The sequence below is a fragment of the Nuphar pumila genome, chromosome 17 (assembly GCF_984573655.1).
Source record: "Nuphar pumila chromosome 17, dmNupPumi1.hap1.1, whole genome shotgun sequence".
Taxonomy (NCBI): Eukaryota; Viridiplantae; Streptophyta; class Magnoliopsida; order Nymphaeales; family Nymphaeaceae; genus Nuphar; species Nuphar pumila.
In genome coordinates this window covers 16266852-16277853 of record NC_143265.1, presented here as the reverse complement: position 1 = coordinate 16277853, position 11002 = coordinate 16266852, and the positions used below count along the sequence as shown (strand labels likewise).

At 39.6% G+C, this 11002-nt stretch overlaps 1 protein-coding gene across 1 annotated transcript; it reads left to right on the top strand.

Annotated features, from left to right (window-relative positions):
• The first annotated feature begins 6409 nt into the window (after window positions 1–6409).
• LOC149811718 (zinc finger protein CONSTANS-LIKE 16-like) lies at window positions 6410–9487 on the top strand. Its single transcript, XM_089993673.1, has 4 exons — window positions 6410–7059; window positions 8633–8754; window positions 8874–8964; window positions 9064–9487. Exons 1-4 carry the CDS (start codon window positions 6502–6504, stop codon window positions 9094–9096), a joined length of 804 nt encoding a protein of 267 aa, XP_089849799.1. The 5' UTR covers window positions 6410–6501; the 3' UTR covers window positions 9097–9487.
• The last annotated feature ends 1515 nt before the right edge of the window (window positions 9488–11002 follow it).

Below are 11002 nucleotides of genomic sequence, written 5' to 3'. Positions count from 1 at the left end.
GGTTTGTTTAACCAATTTGATCAAAAGCAGTGGCAAGATCTTTCAAAGCTATCAAGCCCATGCGCCTCAATTTCTTGAGGTTCAGGAGCAGAGGTAAGTAAACTTGAGGTGCAAGTGGCTCGATTCTTTATCTGATTCAAACCCAAAGGAAGGTCGCTCGGGTGGATATGGTCCATAAAAAAATTTAAAAACAAGTTTTTGTTTTATGAATGGGTCGGATCTAGAAAAATCAGTGTCGGGTTCAGACAGATCCAAGTTGGAATTGGTTAAATACATAGATTTGGAAGCAGGTCAGAGCTGGTTCTGACTGACCCGCCCATCAGACAACCCAATATACTTTACACATTTTCTGCAAATCTAGTGTTAAAGAAGGTTGGTTCGTACATGGACCGAGAATCCCACCACGAGTTCTGAGTCGGATTTGGATCTAGAACCAAACTCATTAATTAGATCCAATGTCAGGTCAAATCAGTTCCAAACCATTTACGACCTTAAGGGGGCATTTGGTTCATGCTCTTTCATAGGAAAAGGCTCTCTTTCAAAAGAAATAAACCAGCGAAACAAGCATGTCTATGAGAAATACAGAGAGAGACCCACAAAATAAATGCAAAAAAGCAGCTCTCCTGTCAAAATGAGTTCATGCCCCCACTCCTAGGGAAGCACTTTCTAAGGGGTGTTTGTAACTGTGTTCCGCACTTTGTGTGGAATGCTGTCGATGCATGGAACAACGTTGCCATCAAATCCTGGATGCAGCGGAAGTCATGCATCCACTGCATTCGTGGAATGTCCCTCCCCCCATTACACTGGGAACAGGAACACAAGTAGGAGTGGGCAACTGGCCGGCCGGGCCGACCCTGCTCGCTATGGGCTGGGTTTGGGCCAAGGTTTTAGGGCTTGGCCCATTAGGAACCGGGCCGAAACCCGGCCAGTTATATATGTGGGCTTGTTTTGGGCCGGCCCGATGGGCTTGAGTTATTTATTATTTTTTAATAATATAAAAAATAAAAAAACTAACTATTGCATAGTAACTTTGGAACTATTACTATTTACCTAATGAGTTACATTAATTTTATAAAAACTCAAAAGATAGTTAATTGCGTGAATGAAAAGTTGAGAACTTGTTAATTATTACTATTTATAAATGAATTTGGGTCGTGCCAGATTGGTCTGCTTCATATTGGCCCATTGCGCCAATGGGCCGGGCCATGGGCTACTCTTCAAACCCGAGCCTGTTAAGAATCAGGCCATCTCAGGGCCGAGCAACACTTAAAGCCAGACGGGAAGAGCTCCAAACGGGCTCGAGCCAAGCCCGCCTGATGCCCACCCTTAGACACAAGGTACACCACTTAAAAAAAACTTGGACGGAGGGGGTCTACCCAGACCCTCTCTCTCTCTCCACTTCCCCTTCGTTCTTCTTCTTCTTCTTCTTAGGGCTTTGAATAAGAAATTGTTTTGATTAGGGATTTTAATCATATTTCTTTAACCAGGGTTCTTTATATTTAGTTTGATTAGGGTTTTCTTTTATAATTATATTTTTTTCTATGATTTTCTTTTATTAGAGTTTTTTTCTTTGATTAGGGTTTTGAATCAAATATTTTTAATTAGGACTTTTGAAACTTAGTTTGATTAAGGCTTTCCATTGATTTGATTAGGGCTTCTTTTCTTTGATATTTGTATATTAGGGCTTTGAATCAAATGTCTTTAATTAGGTTATTGATATTTAATTTGATTAGGATTTTTTCTTTGATTTTATTTTATTAGGGTTTTGAATCAAATATTTTTAATTAGAGTGTTATATTTAATTTGATTAGGGTTTTTCTTTTATTTGATTAACACTTTTTTCTTTGATTAGAGTTGTTTTTCTTTGATTTTCTTTGATTAGGATTTGAATTAGGGATTTTTATATTTCATTTTATGGTTTTAGTTTTTTATAATTTTTTCTTATAGTTTAGGGTTTTTTTTGTTTATTTATGGTTCATTTATGATTTATTTTCTTGTATTTATGGTTTTATAATTTATTTATGGTTTTTGCATTCATATATAAAAAATACAAATTCATGTTTTTTCTTAAATTACCCAAAATTTAAACATTTTTTGTAGTTGGATCTATTTTGATATCCATATTTAGTGCTAAAATCCATAATTTTTTGATAAATTGTTATAATTAGATCCAATATGACACTTATTAAAGTGTGTGTATATATATATATATAGTATCAACTTATTTTTTCTCAAATTACTCAAAATTTTAAATACATTTTTTTTAGCACTCAGATATAATCTGAAATTCATATCAGGCGTTAAAATCCATAATAATCATGTTAAAACACTCACATGGGCATTCACATCTCCCTCTTTGGAAAATCATGGACTTTCCCTTTGCAATCGTTTCATCCCGTGGAATGTATAAACGAAACCATAAAGCTAAAATAACTCACTTATAATGCCTTTTAAAACGTTATCTCATTCATTACATAAAACCAATTTCAGTGATCATGGCCCATGATTACAAGTAAACCTAGATTCCGCCACGAGGTTTAAAATGTACCATTCAAATAGGACCCCACAGGGCATGGGGCTGGACCTAGACCAACAAGGGTCCCACTTATTAACAGCCCTAATTGGTGTCAGTTGTGGCAGGGCATCGGTACCACAGCATGAGACTAAGTCATAACTCATACCAATCTCTTCCAATCACAGGTAAATAGCTAGAGCTGGCAACTGGGTTGACCTGGACTCTCCCATATAACAAAAAATACTTGCTTGGGTTTCATCATGTCATGAAAATAGAATCTCAAACCAGGATCCACATAATTTTAAAATTTAATTTTTATTAAAAATATATATAAAATACACGACAAAAATCATGACACCTGTCTTGCATATTGACCAAGTCGGCTCGGTGTGTTAAAAATGAATGACATTATGATTGTTGAATGAATGAATTGAACATACACTTAAGTATGTAAATATGTTGAATGCATTATTGAGGCATGTAGACTGGAGGATGTATATACGCTCATCATTAGTCGGAGGGCCATTGAGCAAGTTGTAGCTATAGATTCGTATATATGATAAATGTGTTACATGTCCATACTCAAAAAATCCGGTTCAGGTAGGTATCGAATACAAACCAGACCAGTTGACAGCCCAAAATAAAATGTCGTATTACCAAAAGGTGAAAAAATCAAGTGCAATATAATTGCACAAATATTTGTTTATTAAGCATCTGATCACATTGATCTTGGGAACAGGGCCTGATGGAGGGCGATTAGGTGCTTAATGCACAAATTTTGTGCCATGTGAATGCACCCGATCCGATCCGGAATCTACCAAAAGAGACGTACCAACATTACGGTAGGAAGGGCAGGCATCATGAATGACGTTTTCTTCTTTTATTGGTGTCAAATCCACGTGGAACGACTTAATATCTAGCTCATGAAAAAGGCGTCCTATGTGGGACCCAGTCGCCCCCTTTTTACACTTTTTCCAAACCCACGTATCAGATCGCTCCCATAATGAACCAATGTCCACTTGGCTCGGCTCAAGCCGTATCAGAACCGTAACCCCCTTTGCCTCACTTGATAGACGGGTCAAATCCTAACAGTGATTTTTGTGCTTAGGGCTCCCATCCTCTGATAAGGACAATGTGTGGGTGAAGGGACAATTTGTCATGGTTTATGAGTCCTGTATTTCCACTAAAATATGAATCTCAAATTTTTAAGTTTAAAGAGATAGAGATTCAAACTTAGAGTGAGCTTACAACTTCTTCATTTTTCTGCTAAACCAATTAGACAAGAGGAACATTCAAGAAAACCAACCGGGGCATATGTTCGCTTGTCTGGTAAGAGAAGTTAGTGCACGTCACCTTGTGTTAGGACGTTTCAAGTTCGAATCCCAATGGTATATGGTTGTATAACTGGTAGGCTAACCCAAGCTTTGTCTGTAAAAAAAAAATAGCATTCAAGAAAACAAAATTGACAAGTCTGAGCCGAGTATGCGTGTAGCCGAGTCATCAGATCAAGCCGAGCCAAACACAATACTCACACGTCAGCAACTACAGCGTGAGGAAATCTGGATAACACTATAGCTCCCAATCATTATCTGCCACGTGTCTCTCAGGATGACAATTCTTGAAGATAACACCGATCTCTCCTTCTCCTTCGTGATTATTGTGAAATAAACTTTAAAAAGAGATGATAAATGTAAATGTTAAGGCCTATCGTAAGACAAAATTACAGCTTCGCCACTGACACACCGTTCACCAGGCTACTTCCTAATTGATTGAAGGGCTCGAGCTTTGGTCACAAATAATGGCACAAAATGAATGGCACCCAAAAATGAACCTCCAGCCGTCCATTTTACTGTGGTCGATGCTGTTCGTCTGCAAAATGAACGGCACCAAAACTTCTTGTAGGGCCCATAAGGTGGGAGCCATACTATTTGATGAGTTTTGGATGCCGTTTATTTTTTAGATGTTTTTTTTTTCTTGATTTATTACTCGAAGGAACCACATCCAGGGTCCAAGACCTGGTCCCACTGGCTCAGCCTGCATATCTACGGCCGTTATCTCGTAGGCGTAAAACTCCAAGGCTAGAACCCTTCCCCCAAAGTCCTATGCTCATTGTTAGCCCCCAATGAAGCCAATAGGGCTGGTAAATGAGCAGAGCGAACCAAACAGGGCATGTTCGGGCTCGGCTTGTTTGCCAGTAGATTGAGCTTGTGGCTGGTCTTGTGTTTGTGTTTAGCTGATCTCGAGCTTGGCTCGGTTCTGAATGAGACCAGTCAAACGCAAGCTGGTCTTCGTGCCTTCGGTATATCATGTTATTTATACATGATATATATATATATATATATATATATATATATATATATATATATTACATATTACACTTAATAGTTTATATTTTTCATGCATTTTTTTATATATTACACTTAATATATATTATATATACAACAACAACAACAATTATGCCTTCATCCCAAAACAATTGGGGTCGGCGATATGAACCAACAAAGAAAATCATTTTGGGTCTTCCACATGAATCCTTCTCCTCCATTCATTTTTATCCAAAGCCATGTCCTTGGTGAGGTTCAAAGCATTCATATCCTTTCCTATCACCTCCACCCATGTCTTCCTAGGCCTACCCCGACCTCTTTTAACTAATATATTTTTTCATTTCTCCATCCTTCTAACTGAAGCATCATTAGGCCTTCATCAAATATGTCCAAACCACCGTAAACGATTCTCTCTCATCTTATTTTCAATGGGTGCAACGCCTACCTTCTTACGTATCTCCTCGTTCCGAATCTTAGTTTTTATTGTATTTTCACACATCCATCTCAGTATACGCATCTCAGCTACACTCATTTTTTGAATATGATGTCTCTTGGCAGCCCAACATTCCGTACTATAAAGTAAAGCGGGCCTAATAGTCATCTTATAAAACTTTTCCTTCAACCGCAATGACATTCTACGATCGCACAACACTCCAGTTGCACTCTTCCATTTCATCCACCCAACCTTTATCCTATGATTTACATTTTCATCAATTTTTTCATACTTTTAAATGATAGATCCCAAATATTTGAAAGAATCATCCACCGGTATTTCTTGCTCACTAAGCTTCACTACACTCCCATCACTACTTTGTTGCTTACTAAATCGACATTCCATGTATTCTGTCTTACTCTTACTCAACTTAAAACCTCTTGCTTCCAATGTCTGTCTCCATAATTCTAACTTAACATTTACCCCAGCTTTAGACTCATCAATCAAAACAATATTATTAGCAAACAACCTACACCATGACACATTTTCTTGAATTGATCTCGTAAGCTCATCTATCACTATAGCAAATAGGAAAGGGCTTAAAGCAGATCTTTGATGTAACCCAACCGTTATAGGAAAATTGGTTGTCACCCCTCCACAAGTGCGGACATTGGTTACTACTTTTTCATACATATCTTGTACTAATGTACTTGAGAGAAACACCTTTCTTCGTCATTGTCCGAGCTCTCTCTAACCGAGCCGATCTGAATACCCTATGTTTGAGCTCGACTCGTTTAAGCTAAAGTTTGGATCACGAAAGAGTTCATGACGATCCAAAGGGACCCGACTCACCACCAGCTCAGCTGCTCGGTTAGTTTACCAGCCCCAAGCCAAGCCACTATAAAAACCATACAGCACCGACGAAAGAAATGGCCTTACGTAAAATTAGCCAAAAATGTGACATAAGAGAGAGAGAGCGAGAGAGAGATAGGTGTGAAAAGTAGACAAGGCCCACAAGCATTACGCCAAAAAGGCGTTGGCTTCTTCTTCTCATTTGCCAAAAAGCGAGCACAGCGCTGGGAGGGCATTAAAACAACCACTTCATCTTCATCCTTGTCTTCCCAACTCACACTAACAGCAGCTGTGAGTAAGCAAAAAGAACGAAGCAACCATCATCACCAATACCAAAAGGGAGAGCTTCACCTCGAGCATCCCTTACACACAGAGTGATGACGCCGAAACCTACAGATAGCGAGCTGAACCTGTTCCCCCTCCATCCGGAGAACCTCGTCAGTCACCTGTCCAGGGAGCCCGAGGACAAGGACATCTCAGGCAACATGGCGTGGTTCCTCCACCCGGAGGGCGGCGCCACGATGAGCGGCCTCCTCGGCGGCTCCCTCTCCGATGACGATCCCTCGTCGCACACCGCCTTCGCCGACTACAGCCCGGCTGGGCCGGAGAACTCCGAAGGCTCCGGCGACCTCGCCCTCACGGCCCTCCGGCACAGGGGCCAGGATCCAGAGGAGCCGGAGAGCTGGGTGTTCTATCCCAAGGTGATGCCGTTGGAGAGTGGTCGCCACAACTGCTCGTGGGTGGAGGAGGAGGCCTGCAGCAGCGCCGGGTTCGGGAGCTGCTCAGCCGTGGACGAACACCAGCATCAGCATCAGCAGGCCTTGTCGTTGAAACTGGACTATGAAGAGATACTCAACGCCTGGTCCGACAAGGGCTCGCTCTACATCGAGGGAGAGTGCCCCCAAACCGTTCCTGACGATGATTCTCAGATGACGGTCTCTCTCTCTCTCTCTCTCTCTCTCTCTCTCAAAATAGATTCAGTAATCAGAGAGTCTGATTGCAAGGGCTGGACACTGCTGGCCGGGCGCAAAGGCGTTTCACTTTTTTTTCTGTATTTTTTGGGTTTTGTCCAAGGTGTTTCGAACACCACTGCTCCAAAGGGAGAGGTGGAACACCGAAGTCCCGCTAGATGCAAGGGACAGTGTTCCAGACGTCCCGCGCGTCTGATGTTAGGATCGGGCGCAGACAGCAGCGACCCACCACGGATGCTGCTGTCTGCACAATCAAACGTGCATCACCTATAAAAGTAAGCATGTGTCCCTTCTTAGCTAAGAGAGCCATTGTCATGGATTCATGCCCACAAAACTCATTAGCAGTATAATTGAAAATCGGCTTTCTATTTATCTGGCTATTTCTTCTCCTTTCGATCTAGCGAGTTTTATGTGATCAGAACATGCACTACAACTTGTGGTTGCTTAAAAGCAATTTAATTGAAAAAGCGCCTCTCAGTTTTGTTATTTCCTCTCTGTTCAATCTAGCAAGTTTTATAATGTTAAAGCCGATAGACACTTTTCAGTAGGGGACGCAGCTGTTCTTCTTCTGGAGGTGTGCACTTCTCTGATTACTGGATCCATGTTTTATCTATCTATCTATTTATGTATCAATCTATCTGTGCAGTACTTGTTGTCATTGTTGGTATTATGTTACATCGTGTTATGGGTAATTAAACTTTAATTAACACAAAGGGACTATCTAATATAGGCAACTGGCGCCGAACTTAGATGTTCTCATGGCTATTAATTTGCATCCTACCAGTTTGGTTTACACTTGAAACGAGGGATTGGAACTTTTCCATTTCATTCTGGCTGTTGAGAAGATGGTTTAAGTCATCTGACACTTTTGGATCGGTTGTTTTAAAAGTTAGAGGGATCCTCTAAAAAACCAGGTTGACTTTTCAAACTTAGATTTTTAATTAAAATATTGAATTAAGCAAAAAAGCTTCGTGGTATTAAAGTATCAAAGACAGGAATTGTGGACAGAAGATTCTTGGTATTAATTCACAGCAGTAGTGTCCGATCTAAAAAAAATAAAAAATTATGGAAAAAATGTGATTTTCATCAACTATATATATATAGAGAGAGAGAAAGTAATGAGTAGCTCCTGAACAATCTTATCTCCTAAACCCTTTAGTTTAAAAGGACAAAGCTTCAGGTGTTTGATGAGAGAGAGAGAGAGAGAGTAGCTCCTAAACCCTTTAGTTCAAAAGGACAACGCTTGTGTTAGCCTAATCCAAATTCATACAAGTATTCTCTATAGTTTATGTAGGAAAAAACATATTAAGCATTTTCATGTTTAAATGTGTATTTAGAACAACGGAAATTCAACGGCTCATATTGCACCAACACTCGGTGAAATAGAAATCAAGGTTTTCTCATTGAATCAACTCAGGACGTGGTTGAAATAATAGATTATTATCCTTCCATAAAAAGGGAGAAACCATTTCCTTGTATTAAAGAATAGCATTTAAATGGTTGTCTGTTGCTTGCTAAAATGTGTGTGGCAATGCAGGTAGCCATGGAAATGGTATATGCGAGGAATATGGCATCATGGAGGGTGCCTGAGGTTGCATGTGGCACTGCAGAGGACATTGGGGAAGGAAAATTAGGTACAAGGAAGGCACGTGTCCTAAGGTACAAATTAAAGCTATGTCACAGGGACCCTTTAATTTATTCACACGTGTCATGTCTTATTTTATATTATTCATAATGGAAACATTAAAAAAATGTGTCCTTATTGTGTCCTGACATAGGTACAAAGAAAAGAGGCAGAATAGGCTTTTCTCCAAGAGAATTCGGTATGAGGTTAGAAAACATAATGCAGAAAAACGCCCACGCATGAAGGTAAGTCCACTCTCTCTCTCTCTCTCTCTCTCTGACCTTTTATTTTATCTTTTAAACATCTCGTTACACTTCTAAAAGAGTTATCTTTATTTTTTGCAGGGTCGATTTGTGAAGAGGATAGAAGGATTCTAGTTCCGTTATGCTTTTTATTTTTAGTTTGTCCAACAAGAGATTATGGATCTTAATTCTCCTCTCCCGTATTATTTGCAATTGTGACTATTAGAAACCTTAAGGATAAGATGGTACCCCATAAATGGCGTCAAATGTTTTCACTGTACACGCCATCCAGCTTCCTACGTATGGACCATTCCACAAATTGGAATCTCTAGTGTGGGACACATAGTTTTCCTATGCATGGACCATTCCACAAATGTGGATGTCTAATGTGAGAGGAGACATGCTTTATGTATTACTGAATAATTTTCCTTTGAAGGTAATGTACTGTAATTTTTTTTCTTTTGCAAGATGTGCTCCCCTTTTATGTTGGGAACATGCTTATTTTGTGTATTGGAGGGAGGAAAAAAAAAAGAATGTCTTCGTAGTGAAGGAAAAGTAAGAATGTCTTCGTAGTGAAGGAAAAGTTTGAAACCCACGGGTACCGCCCTTTGCCGCAAGGTCGAAGCTGGGTGTGCTCCCCATTGGGCAGGGGGCACCTGAAGGGTTTTACCAACCAGAGGCCAGCAAATGTGTTATCCAAAAAAAAAAAAAATTTGTTGTATGGTAAATGGAAGAATCCAATGCAGTTGCAAAACTGTGATTTACGCCATAATCAGAATTTAATATCAATGCAACCCGAGGCATCAGCCTCGAGTATTCAATAAAGAAAGTAGAGGGAAGAAATCTGGAGTTATAGTTGAAGAGGAAATGCGTGCACTCTTTGAATAAGTTGATTTGCAGAAGACAATGTACTCTCCAAACAAATGGGGAAAATGTTGCTGTACTATTGTCATCTACTGCAATATGGAAAATCAGAGAATTTGAGTTTTATGCAAAAATGATAAATCATGACAAGATCAAAACATCAACATATGCTAGATGAAGCCAAACAGAGGCTGGATCAGGTGCAATCACATTGCACAAAGTGCATTTGCCGCTGCACCTGGCCACCACCCATCATTCTGATACAGATGTGGGGCCCAACAGCTGATTGGTGGTGGCCAGATGAAGCGGCACATGCACTTGTGCAATGTGATTGTTGCACCTGATCCAAATTCAGTGAAACATGATACCTGGATTTTTAAAACGGAAAAGAATTTTCATCAAAATCTAACTCTCAGTTAGAGGATGAAGACTCATGTATCCTATGATTTCATCGTTGTATACAAGGAAAACAGTACAAAGAAAAAACCTGCTTGGTTTTAGCATATTTTATCAAGTATGGGAAACATTACATCGGATGCAAAAAAAGCTGTCAAGTGATTGGTTGGGGCACATAAGGGATCATTTAAGAGATCCCTCGATCCCAAGTTTACATCCGACTGCTAGAAAGATCCATCATTTTGTGCATGAGTGTGAAATGCTTGCTATGCTCGTGGGTTCCAAATCCCAAGTATGGGAAACATTATGTTTGGTTTAGTAAAAGTTGGATCATATTTTTCTAACTTGTATGTTGGATTTTCTGGGGGTTGAAAAATCAATGGCCTATGATGTAGGAAAATTTCAACCCTCATAATAAGTACGTTTGCAGTGAAAAAAATACAATTTAAGGGTTGATTCCTACTAGTTTGGCCATGCTGAACACATTCATGTGGTTAGATCTGATCAAGATGGCCTCCTCATATGAGTTCCAACTGGGGGGTTCGTACTCATAGCAGATGATAGAATTAGAACAGAAATTTATTTTTACAGCTTACATGGGTCCATATCTCTTGTTTTCTATCAATCTCTTATTTTGATTTAACTCCTCAATTTGATATCTTGGTGCTAGTATAGACAAAAAATCCCTTATGATCGACTGCTATGATAAATACCTACACTTTGCATTATTTGATTAATGACAATTTTGTAAATTCCATTTGCTATACAGATTCTCAAGGAA

Coding starts and splice junctions, on each gene's coding strand:
- LOC149811718 (XM_089993673.1), top strand. CDS start 6,502: ATGACGCCGAAACCTACAGATAGCGAGCTGAACCTGTTCCCCCTCCAT. Junction 8,755..8,873: donor AGGAAGGCACGTGTCCTAAG/GTACAAATTAAA, acceptor GTCCTGACATAG/GTACAAAGAAAAGAGGCAGA. Junction 8,965..9,063: donor AAAAACGCCCACGCATGAAG/GTAAGTCCACTC, acceptor TATTTTTTGCAG/GGTCGATTTGTGAAGAGGAT.